This window comes from Chiloscyllium punctatum, chromosome 44 (genome assembly GCF_047496795.1).
Source record: "Chiloscyllium punctatum isolate Juve2018m chromosome 44, sChiPun1.3, whole genome shotgun sequence".
Lineage (NCBI taxonomy): Eukaryota > Metazoa > Chordata > Chondrichthyes > Orectolobiformes > Hemiscylliidae > Chiloscyllium > Chiloscyllium punctatum.
In genome coordinates, this window is record NC_092782.1 from 25,094,779 (window position 1) to 25,117,660 (window position 22,882).

At 39.8% G+C, this 22,882-nt stretch overlaps 1 protein-coding gene across 4 annotated transcripts in view; it reads left to right on the top strand.

The window, feature by feature from the left end:
* apaf1 (apoptotic peptidase activating factor 1) overlaps window positions 1-22,882 on the top strand; it is a 182,035-nt gene that overhangs the window by 116,815 nt on the left and 42,338 nt on the right. For all 4 annotated transcript variants that reach the window (XM_072562470.1, XM_072562472.1, XM_072562469.1 and 1 more), the window contains 2 exons: window positions 1,572-1,691; window positions 7,072-7,200. In XM_072562470.1, the coding sequence (XP_072418571.1) occupies window positions 1,572-1,691; window positions 7,072-7,200 (249 nt within the window). The remainder of the gene's footprint in view (window positions 1-1,571; window positions 1,692-7,071; window positions 7,201-22,882) is intronic.

Sequence of the window (22,882 nt, forward strand, 5' to 3'; positions counted from 1 at the left end):
GCAGTAGATACATGGGCACACCACTACCAGCAATTTCCCATCCAGGTCACTCACCATCCTGACTGCTTTCATTGTCACTGGGTCAAAATTCCCAAATTCCCCATCGACAGCAGATGCACTTCAGCGGTTCAATAAAGCAGCCCACCCCCTCCTTCTCAAGGGCAACAAGGGACAGGCAATAAATGCTGGTGCAGCTTGCAACAGCCATGTCCCACAAGTGAGAGACTAAAAAAAACCAAGAACAATTTGAAGACATGTCAAAGCACTGAAGAATAAATTATGCAGACTAGTGCTATATGTCTTAATCATTCAGATTTTTTTCTTTATTGTTTGATTAATTGTTTTTGAATGCAAATAATAATTTAAAACAGGAACCTTTATCTTGGATAATTCAGTGTAAGTTCCTAGTCAGCAATGAAAATAACGACCCTTGCTGCTGACCTTGAAAAAAGCTGTTCACAAACATCCAGCAATCTTTGTGACACCAATGTTTCCTCTCCCCACACCTGTATGGGTCTGACGCCAAGCCAAGGATAAATCCATGTTCCCAGCAACAGTAATGTTATCAAACAAAGTAGCCACTTGAATCAGATTGAAATATTCTGTCAAACAGCAAATGTAGACTTTCTTAATTTTAAAACAAAATGCCTTAAAGAAAATTACTCTCTCCCATTGTGGTAGTTTTAACAATAATTGTTGATTTTACTTGCTGTTATGAACACATCTTTTCAAGGAGCTTTACAATGATTAGCTTTCTAATCAAGTTCAGTACATTTCTAGTTGAATTCTGGGTGAATTCAAAGCTCAACCCAGGAGAAGTGTAGCATCACTGACCGTTTCCACTTTTGGCTGCATCTATGTAAACTCTGGAACTTCCTTACAGTTTTAGTGTAATGACAGTGAGTGCTGATGATTTCACAGTAATTACCATTACAAAATCATGACCATTACCAATTCAGTAAATGCTGATAGTTACATTGCTACACTTAATAGAAGTGGTCAGAAATATCAAAAGTTTGTTTTTTCTCATGAGTAAAATCAATCTGGATCTACTGAGGTACAAATGGAGGAGGAAGAAGCAAATTACATTAATGTAACATCTTTTTGTGTTCTCATCAAACTCTAAGAAATCTACCAACTAAAGTTGATGCTAAGATCACGGATTATCTGTGTATAGCAGTGTTTGTGCATTGGTGCCCTGAAGTGAGATCTCAGTTTCAAATGGGATTCACAGGTACAGAATTTCCTAACAGTAGATTTTGTTATTATTGGCTGTGGAGGGAAAAGTTAGCAAGATTTATTCTCTACACCGTGAACAGCATTAGATGAGAAACAGAGAGAATACAGTTGGAAAAGATTATCAGGATGCACCCAAAAGTAATGATGACTAACTTTAGTTACTCAACAACCATTTGAAAGTGGTCATGAATGTAAAAATTAATTTGGGAAAAAGTCCAAATGTAATCAACTATGAAGACTGTCTATTTCCCACTTGAGTGGAGAACATTGGAAGCCTTGAAATGAAATTATGCTGAAAAGTTTCATGTCTAATATCTATGTTTTAAATGTAGGTATGGAATTGGCGCACAGAAGAGTGCAAAGTCCTCACAGGGCACACTGAACAAGTGAAAAGCTTCAAGCTGTTGAAAGAGCCACAACTTCTGTCCTGGTCCTTTGATGGGACTGTGAAGGTAAGGAATGATTAGTAAAAAAAAAAAGTAATTTTGATTGGACTTCAAATGTATAAAGCCAACATCTGTTGTGTTTTTTTTCATAGAACTGTAAAGGGTGTAGGGAGAAGTAATTTGGTTTTCTATCTGTGGTACTTATTTTGATTTGTTTATGTATAAAATTGACAAAGTCATCTGGGGAATTTTATTCTTTCTAGTTTGTCACCAAGTATGAATATTTCATTACGAGATGCACCTTATCAATGTTCTTTGCACTTGTTATAAACATGTACTGCTCAGAAGACAATCAGTGTTTGCACCAATGTCATTTTTTTTCACATTTCCATAACTTGCATCCTTGAGGCGTATTTAAGCATATGCCAATTGGACTAGAATATTAAATGTTGTGTGGTGACCCAAATGCACTGACTGCTGCCCATTTCATGTAGCACCAGTAGAGAATGCAGTGAAAGAGAGGAAAGACTATAATCCTCTTATATTGAGCTCATATCAAAACTTTCAGATTTCAAAGGGTAGGTTGCCCTAATCATTTGAATTTGAAACATGGTCGAGAATTAAAATATCAACCACTTTGAGTAGGAAGGGTTTAGAGGGTTATGGGCCAAGTGCTGGCAAATGGGACTAGATTAGGTTAGGATATCTAGCCAGCATGGACGAGTTGACCCAAAGAGTCTGTTTTTGTGCTGTACATCTTTATGACTCTAAGTTCCTCGATAGCAAATAGTGGATTAGTGGTGCTGGAAGAGCACAGCAGTTCAGGCAGCATCCAACGAGCAGCGAAATTGACGTTTTGGGCAAAAGCCCTTCATCAGGAATAAAGGCAGTGAGCCTGAAGCATGGAGAGATAAGCTAGAGGAAGTTCCTCTATAGCGTCCATGCAGCTCAAGTAAAAGAATTGTGAAGTGTAAATGTTTCTCTTGATGAAATTAAGGAAATGCTGTAAAACTGAGTTCTGTTGTTATTTGGGGAGGTCATGAATTGGGAACCATTATTTCATTTCAAATCGAGCAGCCTGGATTTTACAAATCTTAACACTAAATGTTTTGTATGTGACCATGCTTTTGGAGCATATGGAATGCCCTATTGTAGATGTTTAACATTCATTGATACAGTTTTTAGGTATGTCTCATAATTTCTTTCATGAGGAATAAAGTTGGCAACCTGCTAGTCCTTGAGAGCCTTTCTCAAATGTAGCAAACTTATTAATTTCAGTTCCCATTTATTTTGAGTAATGAATGTATATTGTTTGGAGCATTACTCCCAGTTTAAAAGCATCTAGCAATGTGTGACCATATCCTTTTCAGCTTACATGTTATCCAGATCCTCTCAGAAATGCCTCCTGGAGCCATTTTCCACTTCTAGTTTCTCATTGAAGTTATTACTTAATTATTCTGTTTCTTTGACACCAACCTGATCATCTTTAGTGGGCCAGTGATTTTTTTTTTGACAGGTTTTGTTTATGGATATATATTCAAAACTTATTTTTTTAGTTTTCTGCCATTTTTTTCACGTTTTAGTTTGCTTTTATCACTCACTTGATTCTCTTAAATGCCAATGTCTTTGTATGTTATGTACACTGCCTTTTTTTTACCAGTAATATTGCTTTGACACCTCGATGATTTGCATTGTTAATCTGGTAAAATGGATTTTGCTTGTCGCCCCAGTAATATTCTTGAATTGCTTCCTGTGTTTATACCGTAGATATCCTAACCATTAACATATTCCAGTTAATAAACATCTATTAATATTTTGGGTCACTCTTTTTCACATTCCTTCATGGTAATGAAGGTCCATTCTGGTAATATGATCTCTTAATCAAAACTACCCTGCTGTCTTGTGTACCACAATAGGATCACTGCTATAGATTGGCTGTTCAAACTGAAAAAAGAAGCAGTTTTACTGTTTTTGAAACATTGCCCTTCTTTTTGCTCTGCTTTTTTCCTACATCTGTTTAAGAAATTTAAAAGCACTCAATAATTCATAATGAATAATATCTTTTCCTCATGGCCTCATTCTTCAGAAAAACACTCCTTGCCTAACCTCTTGCCTCGGCTGTATATAACAGTATCCATTTAGTTTACTCTGTGGAGGTGATATGCACTGTTATCCATATTTTATGTCCTTATTTGTTTTATGGTACCTGCAGACAGTATTTCACAATTGAGAATCTTGGATTAACCTGAATTTTGTTTTATTAAACCACACTTAGATTTAGGATTCTACTTTGTATACTCCAAACACTGGTATAAAATCATGACGATTACTCATTCATGATAATTTTGTGTAGTGCATTTCATGCAGTTGATTGCATTTAGAAGCAATTTTGTCCTGTTGGTAAAGTCCGGTACTGATTGCTGAACAGTTTCTGAAGGCATTAGAGGTTTCTTTTTATTTATTTCTGCATTATTTCTTCTGATCCCCTTCTGTATCTCTGGTTAAGGAAAAAAGATAGATCAGTTTGCTGTGGTCCTTCATTATGGTGCTGTGAGAATCTACATGAAAGAAATCAAGCATTTCTTCAATATTTTCCTTTGGTTGAACTCTACTTGTTGTCAGCCTGAAACAACACAACTAAGATTGGGAATTCCACATTTGGCAAACACTGAATGTAACTTACAGAAGCAAAATAGGTCATTTCTAGCAAAATGTCATGACTACTTAAAATTGCTTCATTTATTAGCAATATCTTTATATCTGTGTTTCTAGATGATTTGAGGCATTGGTTAATGAACTGGAAACTAAATTACCCAGGTCATTTTGGCCCATCTTGTGGTAGCATTCAAAACCTGAGTAAAGGTTGTTTAATGTGTAGGCTGGAGGAACAAGAGGAAGAGAGAAATAAAAGTACTTGTACAAAAGTTATAGTTTAATCTGTTTGTGAATTTCTCGTGTTTGTATTAATATAAGGGTCTGCCTCTTTAATTTTTCAAAATTCGTTCATGGTGAGTGGGCATTGCCAGCTGGGCCAACATTTACTATCCATCCCTGGTTACTCTTCAGAAGGTGATGGTGAACTAATGCCAAAAATATTCTCATTGTTAATTATTGCCTCTGTTTGTTTCATGATAGACAAGGGACTCTATACTAGATCATACAAAGCATACATAATGAGAAGAACTAACTGACAAAAGTATTCTCATTTTTAATTATTGCCTCTGCTTGTTTCATGATAGAGGCAAGGGACTCTATCCTACATCATACAAAGAATAATGAGAAGAACTAACTGACAACACCACTCTAATGTTCTAGACAAGATTTTATTCAGAACCTGCACAGTATGAAACACTAATAGGCTATTAAAAACTTCAGCTTTTTTGATTAATATAATTATTTTTAAAGTAATTAAACCATAATTACGAGCTACTTTGTAAATATGAGATTAAATAAGTTTATGCACTGTTAAAATAAAGTAGCCGGTAAGCAAAATTTATTCAGCACCTAATAAAACATAGCTCAAAAAACATCCAATATTGAAGGTTGTCAGTAAATCTTGAGGCTTTTATAGACAATTATTGATATTATGTGAAATAAATACTCCATGTATGCTAAAGTATTCATTTGAAAAATGCATTGCTTAACTTCAGTAAATTGACATTTAAAACGTCTAACAAATTCAGAGCTGTTCAGAACTTCAGTTGGGTCATTATGATTTCCATATTTTGGAGTAGGCATGAAATTACATTTGCGAACTGAGCTACTTAAAAGCAGTGAATATGATCAAAGAAGGCCAGAGTTAAATGTGAAGATTCACGTATGCCTGTGTTCCTGTGTCCGACATTAGAACCATTGAAAATTTGATTGGCACCCACTAAGTTTAAAGAACATGTCATCTACAGATTGACCTGGATTTTGTGGTCGTTGGCGAATAACTATTCTAGATATTTGTTACACATACAAAATTTCCATGGATTTTGCCACTGCACCTTGCTATAAATAGAAAGCCACAAAGACACAACACTATCATCAGGGAATCTGGAACCATTGTAAACTGTTGATACATCAGATTGAAGAAATCTCACGGAGATATGCAGAGTTCAAAGTAGGAGGCACAACGTACAATATTTAATTCAATGTTGAGTCAGGGACAGAAAGTGAAATCAAGAGGGAAGAATAAGATAGATGAAAATGTAACATGTAAGCATTTAAAGATAATTTAAATCTGAAGCAGTAAGACTCTACACTTGTACATTTTCTGAGTTGAAGAGTTTGACAGTAATGAAAATTTAAACCACTTTTTAAAATTCACATGCATTTGACTCGATAACCTCTAACTTTCCTGCTGAGTTTATTGGATATCTATTATGTAATTGCTGTAACTTCATTCTCTTCCTTGCATGTGAGCACTGAATATCTCCAAGCAACATTCTAGTGTAGCATGGCTTGTGGGAGAGCAGGGCAATATGGACAGAAGCTTCCTAAGTTCTGCCTTTAATTGAGCATTTGTGCACTTCAGATGTTGCTGATTTGTCCTTCTCTTAAGAAAGATGACTCTTGATATGCTATTCATTTTTTATACTGCAAATGCAGGACAGTGTGGATTTTATTTTGGAAAAAATAGAACAAACTGAGTTTTTAAGGTTTGCTCTTATTTAACTTTATTTTGGAATACACTACTATGGCCAAAGATAGAGGTATATTTGCTTGATACAGTGACACTAAGAACTGAATAGTAAAGGTAAAGTCGTCATAGCTTTCCTAGACCAGAGGCTGCTCTCTCAGATTGGTGGTGGTTCAATCTGAGAGTCACCATGCTTTGAGAGGGGAGAAGTTGATAAGGAGAGTCCTTCGTGCCAGTGCAGAAATTGAACCCACACTGTTGGCGACAGTGTGTCACAATGCACACATCCAGCCAACTGAACTAATGAACAACCTCCAACCCCCAACCTTAAAAGTTATATGAAGTTTCAGATTCTCAGTAAGATTTATTTATGACCTGTATCAACTAACCTTCTTTACAAAGATGCTTGAAATAAAGTAACTAATCATATGTTGCTTGTGACCTTTTCACAAGTTAACAAAATCGCAAAATGTTTGTGTATAGAATTGCAAAAACTGTTTATAAACTGTTTATAAATATTATAAACTATTTATATGGAGATGCTGATTTGGGATATGTGAAACATTATTGTTGAGTCACATTGACTTGTAACAGTTTGTTAAGCATTGTTGAGCAGTGCTGAGTCCGACAGAAATCTAGTTTGGGATATCTAACTTAGATGGGAATGTTTATGATGATTCCTATGCAATTCTAAATGACAGTTTGGTTAGTGCAGATCTGGTACAGAATGCTTTCTAATTTTTATTGCAAGATAAAATCTTGTTATAAATCTTACACTTTTTTTCGAAGTTACTGCAACACTAAATTACTTTTAACATTTAGGTATGGGATTACAACTCCGGTAAATTGCTGAAGAACTATAGCTGTCATATGGGAGCAGCAGTTCTGTCATGTGATGCATCACCCAATGGCAGTAGAATTGCTTCTGCTTCTGCTGATAAAAGTGCAAAGGTTAGTGCTTATTCCTATTCTCAAGTCCTAGCTGAAAAGTACCTTTTTAAATGTTATCTAATTTCTGTATGTGAAATTGCTTGTTTGAGACTGGTGCTCCATTGCAAACCATAGCACAGAGATGTAACCCTAATAATTTGAGACTAATGCAGACTGCACTTGACTTAATTCTGTGTGAGATTCCATCTGTGTCATGTACTTGGGTAAAGACCTTTCTCCATAGATATTAAATCTGATAAATTATTGTGGGGTTTGTGTTGATACTTACAGTAATGTTGTGACGTGCAGAAAGAGTCAGGCGCTAGCAATGGAAAAATCATACTGCGCTGAAGACTGAAGTTTTATTGGGATTAAGATCCACTGTATTTGACTATACCATATCTAAGCTGAGACTGACAGATTCTGACAATTAATTTTAAAATTGAAATGATGCTTATTCCATTGTTTGATAAATGCAGAATATATAGAATTCATGGAATTCTTTATATTTCCATAGAAGCCCTACAGTGTAGAAAGAGGCCATTCAGCCCATTGTGTCTGTAACAACCCTCAGAAGAGCATCTCACTACGTCCAACCGTCCCGCCCCGCAACCCCCCCCCCCAACCCGACCATTGTCATGGCTAACTCACCTTGCCTGCACACTATGGGGCAATTTAGTATGGCCAGTCCACCTAACCTGCATATCTTTAGATAATGTGAGATTATCTAAAGCCAATGTTTTCATAAAGGGCAGGAGCAGAAATAACTGTTCAGCAGAGCATCAGCAGGTATCCCACTAAATCTAACTCTGATCATTGAGTGTAGGAAACCTTTCAGGTATTGCCTCAGAACCAATATTGACAATTTAAAGTCAATTTTTTGTTCACCAAATGCAATCAGTAGAAATATACCATGTTCATAAGATAATTTTGAATATTTCCATTACTTCAGACCAGTTGTGTGCAAACTACAACCTGTGGCCCACAGACGATTGAGCATTTCATACAGGCTGATACTGCACATCCTGCATTTCCCAGTCCACTGCTTTAACCTCACCCTGTGCACTCTAAACACAATTAAGACAGGGTCCCCCTTGTCCTCACCTACCACCCAACTAGTCTGCACATCCAACGCATCATCCTTAAACACTGTCGCCAACTCCAACTAGATCCCACCATCAAGAACATCTTCCCTTCCCCACCCTTCTCTACCTTCTGCAACAGGAAAAGATGCAAAACCAGCCAGTACACCATCCCCCTCACCTCCATCCAGGGCCCCAAACAGTCCTTTCAGATGAAAGAGGTTCACCTGCCTCTCCTCCAGCCTAGTTTACTGCATCAGGTTCTCCCAAGGCAGTCTTCTTTACAGTGGGGAGACCAGATGTAAACTAAGGGAATGTTTTGCCAAGCATCTCTGCTGAGCCTGCAGGGGCCGACCTGACCTCCCAGTTGCACCCATTTTAATTCCCATTCCCACTCCATTTCAGACATGACCATCTTTGGCCTCCTCCATTGCCACAATGAATCAAACTGAAAATTGGAGGAACAACACCTCATCTTCTGCCTGGGCAGCCTACAGCCTGGAGGACTCAACATTGAGTTCTCCAATTTCAAATAACCTCCCTTCCATCACTCAACTCCGTTCTCAGCCCTTCCCCCTCCCTTCCATTCCTCTCATTGACCCTTCCTTCTAGCCACCAATCAAATTCATTCCTCCCATCGACCAACCAGGTCATATCCTCTAACTGTGTTGACCTATCTCCCCCCCCCCCACCTCACCACCCTGTCCCCTCCACCCCCTTTATCTACAGCTCCCTTTACACGCATACCCAGTCCAGAAGGAGGGTTGCACCCAAACCGTTGACTTCTCCACCTCTGGATGCTGCCTGGCTTGTGTTTTTTCCAGCCTCATGCTTATCTGCCATTTCCTAACATTGATTCCTGATTGGTGGTGCCCAGTCCCACAATTTGCATCATGTCAAATCAGGGGCTAAAATCAGAACTGCTGCCTGTGGAAGCAGCACAGAGGTGATGTTGGACCCAGAGATGGGGTGTCCTGTTCCTGGACTGACACAAGGCTCATTTCCAGTGCCACATTGGTACCACAGGAAGTAATTGGAGGTCATCACAAATGCTGTAGTTGTTGGCTAAACTGTGAATACAAGGTATCATTGCTGGCTCTGCATTGTTTGCGTATGAATATTGACCTAAAATGAAAAGATCCTCAGTGAGTTCCCAGAAAATTGTTGCTTCCATTTCTGTCCTCATTTATTACCTGCCAGATCTGCTTACCCTTTCTCTGTTCCCCCTTGCCAGAGGCTGCCCTCTGCCAAATGAACATGCAACAGGTCACAGCACAACTCTGTAAATGTGCACAGCAACTCAGCTCAAATGTCACAGCCCCTCACTGCTCCCCTCAACCTGACAGAGGAGGCCAGATACCAAACAATCCCAAAGCTGCTCCCAATTTTAATAATACATTAAATATAAATAAAAGACTTCAAAAGTGATGACTATCTTTATTGGTTTTACAATTGTATGAAATTTTCCAAAATATGTTGTTGAGCCCATGTAAGGTTGTGCTTTGGTTTATCGGTGCAAAGTGTTTGGGCATCCCTGGTTCAGACCTTCTGAATTGTGAGTTGGTGGAGTATTCAAGACGTTTCCTGCAATAACTGAAGCATGACATTATCTTGAGACTTGTTGATCCAGTTTGGATTTGCCCATGCCATTTGATAGGTTTAAGGTTTTATCATTGTAATATTAAAGAAGTAAAATTTCCAGGACCTCTAGATAGTTGATCTACATACAAAGTTCAAAGAATTACATTAATGGACATGGGAATCTTTCTTTGCCTGTACATCTCAAATTACATTCTGCAGTTTAAATTGCTGGGCAGTTTTTAAAATCATAAATCATAGATCGAGGAATTATTTGACCAAATTATGTAGACAATAAACATATTATCTGTCTTACTGTCAGCAGTCAATCATGTTCCATCACCAGATAACAATTGTCCTGGTTGACGAACAACAAAATTCTGTATTACTTGTTGGTAGTAAAACCTAGAATCAGTGGGCATCGGGAGATACCCTCCAACACTGGTTGGAGTCATAACTGGTACATAGAAAGATGGCTGTGGTGGTTGGAGGTCAGTCATCTCAGCTCTAGAACATCTCTGCAGGGGTTCCTCAGGCTCAATTGGCTTCAGCTGCTTCATCAATTACCTTCCCTCCATTATAAGGTCAGAACTGGGGATGTTCACTGATGATTGCACAATGTTCAGCACCATTCACAACAACTCAGATACTGAAGCAGTACATGTTCAAATACAAAAGATCTGGACAAAATAATAAACAAAAGATCTGTGGATGCTGTAAATTAGCATCATCTGTGCAGAGAAATCAGAGTTAACGTTTTGGGTCCAGTGACCTTGCTCAGAACTGTACAATATCCAGGCTTGGCTTGACAGGTGGCAAGTAACATTCATGCCACACAAATACCAGGCTGTGACCAAGACCAAACAAAGACAATCTAACCACCACCCCTTGACATTCAATGGTATTACTGTCACTGAATCACGAGGACAGCAGATACATGGGAACACCACCATCTTCAAGTTCCCCTCCAAGCCACTCACCACACTGACTTGGAAACATATCATTATTCCTTCACTGTCATTGAGTCAGAATCCTGGAATTCCCTCCCTAAAGCTTTAGCATCTCTTTCTATCCATATCTACATGATTAATTTATCAGAGCATACTTAAGGATTGACATTCTTCAGTTGCTTGAGATTTTCAAGGATGCACAGTTATTGGCAAGGAAGAGTAATTCATTGGTGTCCATTAACGGTCAGCTCTGGTATTAAGGGTCAAAATGTTTGGTGCTGGAAAAGCACGGCAGGTCAGGTGGCATCCGAGGAGCAGGAGAGTCAACGTTTCAGGCATAAGCTCTTCATCAAAACCCCTCCTGATGAGGGGCGTATGTCAGAAACATTGACTCTCCTGCTCCTTGGATGCTGTCTGACCTGCTGTGCTTTTCCAGCACCACACTTTTTGATTCTGATCTCCAGTATCTGCAGTCCTCATTTTCTTCTAGCTCTGACATTGTCAACTGAAGTATACTTGTGTAAGTGTAATTGACCGTCATTTTTAATCCAGTCACATACCAATAATGTCTTTGGCTATTTTGGGTGGGAAAGTGTTTAGTCTAACCTTGCTGCCTGCAGAGTGAACACTTGCTTAGTAAAGCTTCTGCTGTTTAACACTTCTGTTCCTGGTACTACTTACAACTTAAAAAGGACATGAGCAAGTTTTGTTTTACACAAAGAGTGGTTCATATGTGGAATGAACTGCTAGAGGAAGTGATGATACAGGTACAGTTACAACATTTAAAAGAAATTTCGATAAATACATGAATAGGAAATATTTAGAGGGATACACGTAAACATGTGACTAAGGGATTGGTGTGGGAAAGAGGGATTCCACTTCATGGGGCATTGGCATCAGTTTTGGAACGGGGGGACGGTCTCCACCTGAACCGATCAGGTACCAATGTTCTAGTGAAGAGGATAAATAGGGTGGTCAGTAGGACTTTAAACTTCTGAGTTGGGGGGAAGGGAAAGTGAAAGCGACAGGGAGTATGGTGTTAAATGGAAAGACAAGCAGCAGGATAGCATGTGTCCAGGTGGATTTAAAATTGAGGCAGACTGGGAATGCAGAAAAAAGCAAGGATAGCTTAGGACATCATATGACTTCCAATTTCTCTAATGATAAGAAAGTTAGCATGAAGGCACTTTACCTGAATGCTCGTAGCATTCTAGCATTCATAACAAAGCAGATGAACTAATGGCACAGATCATAGTGAATGATTATGATGTGGTAGGCATCACAGAGACTTGGTTACAGGGGGGTCAGGACTGGCAGTTAAACCTCCAAGGATTTTCAACTTATCGAAAAGACGGAGGTTGGCAGAGGGGGTGGGGTTGCCTTGTTAGTTAAGAACAAAATTAAATCTATGGCACTGAATGACATAGCGTCAGATGATGTGGAGTCTGTGTGGGTGGAATTGAGGAACCATAAAGGCAAAAAAGCCATAATTGGAGTTGTGTACAGACCTCCTAACAGTGGTCAGGACCAGGGACGCAACATGCACCGGGAAATAGAGAAGGCATGTCAGAAAGGCAAGGCCACAGTGATCATGGGAGACTTCAATATGCAGGTGGACTGGGTAAATAATGTTGCCAGTGGATCCAAAGAAAGGGAATTCATGGAATGCTTACAGGATGGCTTTTTGGAACAGCTTATCATGGAGCCCACAAGGGAGCAGGCTATTCTGGACCTAGTGCTTTGCAATAAACCAGACTTTATAAAAGATCTTAAAGTAAGGGAACCCTTAGGAAGCAGCGATCATAATATGGTAGAGTTCAGTCTGGAGTTTGAAAGAGAGAAGGCAAAATCGGATGTAATGGGTTGCAGTTAAGTAAAGGTAATTATGAGGGCATGAGAGAGGAACTGACAAAAATAGACTGGAAGCAGAGGCTAGCGGGGAAGACAGTAGAGCAAAAATGGCAGGAGTTTGTGGGTATAATTGAGGACACTGTACAGAGGTTCATCCCCAAGAAAAGAAAGATTATCCAGGGAGGGATTAGACAGCCATGGCTGACAAAGGAAGTCAGGAAATGTATTAAAGAAAAAGAGAGACCCTATAAAGTGGCCTTGAGCAGTGGGAAATCAGAAGATTGGGAAGGCTACAAAAACAAACGAGGATAACAAAGAGAGTAATAAGAAAGGAGAGGATCAAATATGAAGGTAGGCTAGCCAGTAATATTAGAAATGGTAGTAAAGGTTTCTTTCAATACATAAGAAACGAACGACAGGCAAAACTAGACATTGGGCCACTTCAAACTGATGCTGGAAGCCTAGTGATGGGAGATAAGGAAATAGCAGGAGAACTTAACAAGTACTTTGCGTCAGTTTTCACAGTGGAAGACATGAGTAATATCCCAACAATTAAAGGGAGTCAGGGGGCTGAGTTGAGCATCATTGCCATTACAAAAGAGATCGTGCTAGAAACGCTAAAAAGTCTTAAAATTGATAAATCTCCTGGCCCCGATGGGATACATAAGACCATAAGACATAGGAGTGGAAGTAAGGCCATTCGGCCCATCGAGTCCACTCCGCCATTCAATCATGGCTGATGGGCACTTCAACTCCACTTACCCGCATTCTCCCCGTAGCCCTTAATTCCTCGAGACAACAAGAATCTATCAATCTCTGCCTTGAAGACATTTAGCGTCCCGGCCTCCACTGCACTCTGCGGCAATGAATTCCACAGGCCCACCACTCTCTGGCTGAAGAAATGTCTCCGCATTTCTGTTCTGAATTGACCCCCTCTAATTCTAAGGCTGTGTCCATGGGTCCTAGTCTTCTCACCTAACGGAAACAATTTCCTAGCATCCACCCTTTCCAAGCCATGTATTATCTTGTAAGTCTCTATTATGTCTCCCCTTAATCTTCTAAACTCCAATGAATACAATCCCAATGAATACATCCTAGAGTTCTGAGAGAGGTGGCCGAGGAAATAGCGGAGGCATTGGTTGAGATCTTCCAAGAGTCACTGGAGTCAGGGAAAGTCCCAGATGATTGGAAGATCGCTGTTGTAACCGCCTTGTTCAAGAAAGGATCAAGACAAAAGATGGAAAATTATAGGCCAATTAGCCTCACCTCGGTTATTGGTAAAATTCTAGAATCCATCATTAAGGATGAGGTTTCTAAATTCTTAGAAGAGCAGAGTCTGATTAGGACAAGTCAACATGGATTTAGTAAGGGGAGGTCATACCTGACAAACCTGTTGGTATTCTTTGAAGAGGTGACAAGTAGGTTAGACCAGGGAAATCCAGGTCTTGCACTGTGGTCTACCTAGACTTCCAAAAGGCCTTTGATAAGGTGCCACACGGGAGGCTGCTGGGTAAGGTGAGGCCCATGGTGTTCGAGGTGAGCTACTGGGATGGATTGAGGATTGGCTGTCTGACAGAAGGCAGAGAGTTGGGATAAAAGGTTCTTTTTCAGAATGGCAGCCAGTGACGAGCGGTGTCCCGCAGGGTTCAGTGTTAGGGCCACAGCTGTTCGCATTATATATTAATGATCTGGATGAAGGGACTGGGGGCATTCTAGTGAAGTTTGCAGATGATACGAAGTTAGGTGGACAGGCAGGTAGTACTGAGGAAGTGGGGAGGCTACAGAAGGGTCTAGACAGTTTGGGAGAGTGGTCCAGGAAATGGCTGATGGAATTCAACATGAACAAATGCGAGGTCTTGCACTTTGGCAAAAAGAATAAAAGCACAGACTACTTTATTAACGGTGAGAAAATTCGTAAAGCCAAAGTACAAAGGGATCTAGGAGTGCTAGTCGAGGATTCTCTAAAGGTCAACATGCAGGTTGAGTCTGTGATTAAGAAAGCAAATGCAATGTTGTCACTTATCTCAAGAGGGTTGGAATATAAAAGCATCGTTGTGCTACTGAGACTTTATAAAGCTCTGGTTAGGCCCCATTTGGAGTACTGTCTCCAGTTTTGGTCCCCACACCTCAGGAAGGACATACGGCACTGGAACTTGTCCAGCGGAGATTCACACGGATGATCCCTGGAATGGTTGGTCTAACATATGAGGAACGGCTGAGGATCCTGGGATTGTATTCATTGGAGTTTAGAAGATTAAGGGGAGACATAATAGACCCGTACAAGATAATACATGGCTTGGAAAGGGCGGACGCTAGGAAATTGTTTCCGTTAGGTGAGGAGACTAGGACCCGTGGACACAGCCTTAGAATTAGAGGGGGTCAATTCAGAACAGAAATGCGGAGACATTTCTTCAGCCAGAGAGTGGTGGGCCTGTGGAATTCATTGCCGCAGAGTGCAGTGGAGGCCGGGATGCTAAATGTCTTCAAAGCAGAGATTGATAGATTCTTGTTGTCTCGAGGAATTAAGGGCTACGGGGAGAATGCGGGTAAGTGGAGTTGAAGTGCCCATCATCCATGATTGAATGGCGGAGTGGACTCAATGGGCCGAATGGCCTTACTTCCACTCCTATGTCTTATGGTCTTATGGATATGGGTCAAACACAAGCAGATGGGACCAATTTGAAATGGTAACATGGCCGTCATGGACTAGTTGGACCGAAGTGTCTGTTTCCATGCTGTATGACTCTATCGATGTCAAAGCCAATCGCTTCGTTTGGGAACATGGTCAGTAAGGACTAGTTGGCCCGAAGGGTAGGTTTCCATGTTATATGACAATAGACAATAGGTACAGGAGTAGGCCATTTGACCCTTCAAGCAAGCACCACCATCCATTATGATCATGGCTGATCATCCACAATCCGTATCCTGTTCCTGCCTTAATCCTCATTACCCTTGATTCCACTATCTTTAAGAGCTCTATCCATCTCTTTCTCGAAAGTATCTAGAGACTTGGCCTCTACTGCCTTCTGGGGCAGAGCATTCCATACACCCACCACTCTCTGGGTGAAGAAGTTTCTCCTCAACTCTGTTCTAAGTGGCCTACCTCTTCTTTTTAAACAATGTCCTCTGGTTCTGGACTCACCCATCAGCGGAAACATGCTTCCCGCCTCCAGACAGTTCAATCCTTTAATAATCTTATACATCTCAATCAGATTCCCTCTCATCCTTCTAAACTCAAGTGTATACAAGTCCAGTCGCTCCAATCTTTCAACATATGATAGTCCCGCCATTCCGGGAATTGACCTCGTGAACCTACGCTGCATTCCTTCAATAGCCAGAATGTCCTTCCTCAAATTTGCAGACCAAAACTTCACACATTACTCCAGGTGCGGTCTCACCAGAGCCCGATGACTCTGATTCTGTTAACGCTCAAAGCCAATCCCAGGGATTCCAGCCCAGGCTATTAATTCTTCTGCAGTTGTCAGAAATATCTTATTGCCAGCAATCTTTGAAATGGCTGCAGCTGTTCTTTCTTGTCACTGTATCACAGCTGATTACCAAAACCCCAGTCGACTAAATAATTTGTATACACTTGTAGTAGAGCCAGCAAAACAATATTCTTCTGGCATATGAATAATAATCCATGCTACCAATATGTAGCTTTTTGAAACTACCAATACAGTAAATCCTCTTAGACAAATTCACGACTTGTGACTTTGCGATATCTGCATCAGAAAATACATAGCAAGCTGCTTTCAAACGATCTCCGCACTCGTCAATGTCATCATTCACAAGAGTTCTCAACAACAGAACCCTCGCGGATATAGAGGAATAATATGTACCATTTTAACAGACTGTTATTAATTTGGATAGAAAAATGTTTATTACATTTGGATTCAAATTTGTTAGTTCTAAAATGGTTACTGCAAGTAAGTTGATGTTTCTCTGTTTCGCAAAATACCAAATTCTTGTTTGTGCCATTGACAAGCCTGTGGTTGGATCACAGCAGCAAATGTTTGCTCATCATTAGGAGCCTTATTTCATAGCAATCTAATCAACTCTGTCAGTGACTTGCATAGCTCAGCATTTCTCTGGAGTGGAGAAAACACGTTGCAGAACCAGGCGTTTATATTTTCACCATGAAAAATTTGCGGTTGGAAGCTACAGATATCATTTTTATTTGTGGTGGTGATGAGCCTGCTTGCAAGCTACTCCAGTAGACAATTTCCATGTGTTGCCTGCCAAGACTTTTGATATTTTTCCTCTGTTATCATTCATGTAAGGAATAAACTGGTAGAGAAATCAAAGGTGTCTTATAACTCCTAATGCAGTAAAGAACCTACAGGTTTCATATGTTGTGTAGATGTAAACTATTCAACTGAAATTGTTTCATATTGTAGCAGTCTATAGTCTCAGTTAAGTGCTCAAGTCTATTATTCATCTCTAAATTATTTCAAAATGACTGGTTACTTAAAGGCAATATTCTTAGACAAAATTAAACCTTAATGGCTTCTTTTAAAAAGCTTCCAATTTAATCAATTGTATTAGTAACAGAGAACTTTAACTTTAGTACCTGCATCAGTGACAATAAAAGGATATTGTATTATAAAAAGAACACGTGTTCTGTTTTTAACATCTTCCTTGAGGTCTTGTAAATCTTGGAGTGAAGCAGAATTTATTAAATCTAAATTGGGAGTTAGAAAAAATAAGAAAGGTTTAGAAGGATGTGGGCCAAGTGCTGACATGTAGAACTAGATTAGTATAAGATATCTGGTCAGCATGGACAAGTTGGACCAAAGGGTCTATTTCCGTGCTGTACATCTCTATGGGTCTGTGACTTCAACCTTATTCATACCATGGTGCCAATAGGATATTAATTATGTATTCCACATTTTTGGATTCTGTTCAATTCATTACCAGCTCCTAAGTCAGAAATTCTTGATTGGAGAACTGGCTTTTGCTCAGGATAGAAAATGCCATGAATCATAAATCCATTAGGGACAAAGGGTAATTAGGGAGAGAATAGGGCCCCTCCAAGATCAGCAAGGTGGCCTTTGTGTGGAGTCACAGAAAATGGGGGAGATACTAAATGAGTATTTTGCATCAGTATTTACTGTGGAAAAGGATATGGAAGATATAGAAAGTAGCGAAATAGATGGTGACATCTTGCAAAATGTCTGTATTACAGAGGAGGAAGTGCTGGATGTCTTGAAACACATAAAAATGGATAAATCCCCAGGACCTGATCAGGTGTACCTTAGAACTCTGTGGGAAGCTAGAAAAGTGATTGCTGGGCCTCTTGCTGAGATATTTGTATCATCGATAGTCACAGGTGAGGTGCCGGAAGATTGGAGGTTGGCTAACGTGATGCCACTTGTTTAAGAAGGTGTTAAGGACAAGTCAGGAAACTATAGACCAGTGAGCCTGTCGTCGGTGGTGGGCAAGTTGTTGGAGGGAATCCTGAGGGACAGGATGTACATGTATTTGGAAAGGCAAGGATTGTTTATGGATAGTCAACATGGTTTTGTGCGTGGGGAATCATCTCTCACAAACTTGATTGAGTTTTTTGAGGAAGTAACAAGGAGGATTGATGAGGGCAGAGCGGTAGATGTGATCTATGTGGACTTCAGTAAGGCATTCAAAAAGGTTCCCCATGGGAGATTGGTGAGCAAGGTTAGATCTCACGGAATACAGGGAGAACTAGACATTTAGATACAGAACTGGCTCAAAGGTAGAAGACAGGGGGTGATGGTGGAGGGTTGTTTTTCAATCTGGAGGCCTGTGACCAGCGGAGTGCCACAAAGATCGGTGCTAGGTCCTTTTAACATCTTCCTCGAGGTCTTGTTAATTTTTGGAGTGAAGCAGAATCTATTAAATCTAAATTGGTAGTTAGAAAAAATAGGAAAGGGTCCTTTTTGTCATTTACATAAATGATTTGGATGCGAGCATAAAAGGTACAGTTAGTAAGTTTGCAGATGACGCCAAAATTGGAGGTGTAGTGGACAGTGAAGAAGGTTACCTCAGACAACAACAGGATCTTGACCAGATGGACCAATGGGCTGAGAAGTGGCAGATGGAGTTTAATTTAGATAAATGCGAGGTGCTGCATTTTGGGAAAGCAAATCTTAGCAGGACTTATACACTTAATGGTAAGGTCCTAGGGAGTGCTGCTGAACAAAGAGATCTTGGAGTGCGGTTCATAGATCCTTGAAAGTGGAGTCGCAGGTAGATAGGATAGTGAAGAAGGCGTTTGGTATGCTTTCCTTTATTGGTCAGAGTATTGAGTACAGGAGTTGGGAGGTCATGTTGCGGCTGTACAGGACATTAGTTAGGCCACTGTTGGAATGTTGCGTGCAATTCTGGTCTCCTTCCTGTCGAAAAGATTTTGTGAAATTTGAAAGGGTTCAAAAAAGATTGACAAGGATGTTGCCAGGGTTGGAGGATCTGAGCTATAGGGAGAGGCTGAACAGGCTGGGGCTGTTTTCCCTGGAGCATTGGAGGCTGAGGGGTGACCTTATCGAGGTTTATAAAATCATGAGGGGCATGGATAGGGTAAATATGCAAAGTCTTTTCCCTGGAGTCGGGGAGTTCAGAACTAGAGAGCATAGGTTTAAGATGAGAGGGGAAAGATATAAAAGAGACCTACGGGGCAACTTTTTCACACAGAGGGTAGTACATGTATGGAATGAGCTGCCAGAGGAAGTGGTGGAGGCTGGTACAGTAGCAACATTTAAGACGCATTTGGATGGGTATATGAATAGGAAGGGTTTGGAGGAATATGGGCCGGGTGCTGGCAGGTGGGACTATTTGGGTTGGGATATCTGGTCGGCGTGGACGGGTTGGACTGAAGGGTTTGTTTCCATGTTGTACATCTCTATGCCTCTGTTTGATTAAAAGTAATTTATTTGTCATAGCCATCGCATAGCAGAAAGATATTTAGGTGACTTCTTCCAAGTTTGATTTTCTATCACTGGAAGTTCCGATTCTGTCTATTTTCATTCATGTATTAATGCCTTAGGGCTATAGATTCCATTGTCTGGTGACAAAAACAGATTATTCTCCTCTACTAACAGATCCAAGCCTATTTGTTTCACAAGGCATTTTGCATACCCCATGGATCACTGTGTAAACCCAAATGTTGAAAGACTTGGCACATAGATTTTGTTCTGTTAATCCAGAATGAAAAATAGAAAATGTTCAATTATCCAGTCCAACCAATATCTGTTTTAGGACGATGTCAGAAAGTGAGTTGAAAGAATGTGAAACTGTCTTTAAAAGTTCATGCCATACCATAATTTGGACCAGTCTGCTGGGGGCAATTGCTTTTTCTTTCATCAGATTCATGTTTGTGTCATTGATATGAAATGGGTACCATCGTCAACAATCAGTGCAGTTTGATCATAATGTTGTTGCTGTGTGAAAGCTAGGATAATTACAATATCTTTAAGGATCATCTTGATTTGTTAAGTAGAAGCACATACCTATCGTATGCCTTCTCACCCAAATTTATACAACCCTTCAATAAACATAATTGCAAATATCAGGACAGCCTCTGCATTGCCTCATATTTATCTTCAGGACGGAAAGCAAATGTAGAGAAGGCAGCTTGGATCTCTTTGCTTTACAATGATGTTTGTATAAAGAAATCTCCTAATTGTAATCAACATTTGATTCTGTACATTGGTTGCAGTTGTGTCCAGTGCAATATGGAGCAGGTTGTCTTTGCAATTGAAGAGGGGGTTGGATATCCACAGTAGTTAAAAGAATTGTACAAATGTATTGTTTATTTAAAGTTATATGACTTTATCTTATGCTGAAATGGTGCAAATTGCATTTGCAAAGCCAAATAAATCTAGACACTACATAAAATTAAATTTGAATTTGTTATTAGAGACTTATAGAAGCAAATTAATTGTGAGCATCTTACATTATATTAATGGCTCATTAGTACTGATGTGCTCTGTCATCTATATAAGGAGTATACTGTTAAAGAATGAAAGGAAAGGCAGAATGGATGAAAAAACTAAATTAAATAAAAACAGAATTCATGTTATTATTCCTGAGAGAAGTGACATTAATTCTAATGATTATCTGTCATGCACAGGAAGATTTTGATTGACAGTTTTAAATTGTTAAAACTAATGAATTCGTACTCAAAAGTCTAAATTTATATTTTCTCTTCTGTGAGATCTGTCATTTATGACATTAGTTGTAATGGTTATAATTAGCCAAGTGTTTTCTTCATACCTTCTGATTGATGTGTCACAAAATTATCATGGGAAGAAGTGATGTTGGAAAACAACAAGGTTTTTTTGCAAAATGTCACATCAATAAAGAATATTACAGGTACACATCCTCTGCAACATCACTTGAAAATCTGTGAGTAGTACTGTTACAAGGCTCAGCTGTAACAAAGATATATGTTGCAGTTACAAAAGTTTTGTTCTATGCAGAGTTATTATGTCCCTTCAGAACCTGAATATAGTTCACAAACTTCAAGTATTTATTAGTTCAAAAACACCAGAGTTATCAATGGAATGTAATGGGGCTATTTGCATACTTATGCAGAATTTCTGAAAGCAGATGTTTTAAAACCTATCAGGACTCTTATTAATATGAAATATGTTGAGTATTGGTTTTGCTTTTGTTAACGTAACATTGTTTAATTCTTTCTAATGTTTTATAATTATAGTTTTATTGAAAAATGTATTTTTAAAATTACAGCAAATACAAAACAATACAATTCAAAGCAATACACAGAGCACCCAAAAAAATTTTAAAAGCCCATACTGCCCTCATGTACAAAGGTATCAATATATTTTAAAGAACTCCAATTAACTGTTTAACTAAATAAAAACTAGCAACAAATAAATAGTAATAATACACCTCAGCAAAACATTAACTCTCAAATATCGAGAGCATTAATTTTCTCACATTCTTATGTTTGCAGTTCCCCCTTCTGGATATTGGACTCTTAAAGCACAGTCGTTACAGTTATATAAAACCCCTTGTTAGTGTGGCAGACAAATCTGTGTCCAGGTAGTCCAAAAAGGGCCACCATGTCTTATAGAAATTCTCAGTTTTGTAGTGTAGCATATTTGTAAGAAAATTCAAGGGGGTATGCTCCATAACAATCTTCCGCCAACCCACCAAGCCCAGGGGATTTTCGGACACCCAACCTAACAAGATATTCTTTCTTGCGCAGAAAGTGAGGATGTTGAAAAGTTTTTTCTTATGCGCATCTACAGGGAATACACTTAGCAGGCCAAGAAGAAAATAAATCGGGTGTTTCTCCACCCTTACACCCACACCCTGCAAAGTCGATCAAGCTTATCTGAGGGGCCGCCCCCCCCAATTGATGATGTAACATGCTGACAGAAAGTGTCCTCTTCGCACAGATCACACTCCTCTCTGTGTTGGATTTGTAGGGATCAGTCAAAAGTGTAGTTTTTTTTTAATAAAATCCCTAACTTGAAAAAAAAGGTCCCTGCTAGGATAGCTCATATTTACGCATTAACTGATCAAAAGACATCGTTGTGTCTCCCTCAAATAAATCGCCCATGCAATAAACATCCCTAGCTGCTCAATGTTTGAATCCTGAATCTTTCATCCCTGGTTGAAAACTCAGTATATCCACTACAGGTGGAAGAAAAGATGTTTTGCCAATATTGCCTTCCCTCTGCTGAGTTGCCTTCCATGCTTTAACAGTATTGATAACTATTGGGTTATGGCAATATTCCTTAACTGTCCTCATTTTGTTCAAAAACAGGAAACTAGTCGGGGGGGATTTTGCCTGAGAGGTTTCGATATCTAACCATATTGAAAAAGGGTCCCCACAAACCCAGTCACTCATGTAAGATAAAAGTGAGCTTTTATGATGGTTTTTAATGTCCAGGAGATCCACTACCCAAAATCTGTTAGGCAATTGCAGTTTAGCTGATTTAATACGATGCCAAATAAAAGAGCTAAATATGCTGAGACACGCAGCGAGGGAGGGAGCATGGACACCCACAGCGTGGGAGAGACACGCAAACACATAGCGTGGGAGGGCCACACTGCGAAGGAGGGACAAGCACACAAACTGCGAGGGGGAGGGCATGTGCACACGAATTGAGAGGGGGCGCACACACGCAAAGCGAGGGAGGGACACGCACATACACACAGTGAGGGGGATATATGCAGACACACGGTGAGGGAGGGACACACTCAGCGAGGGATAGGGACACACACGCAAAGCGAAGG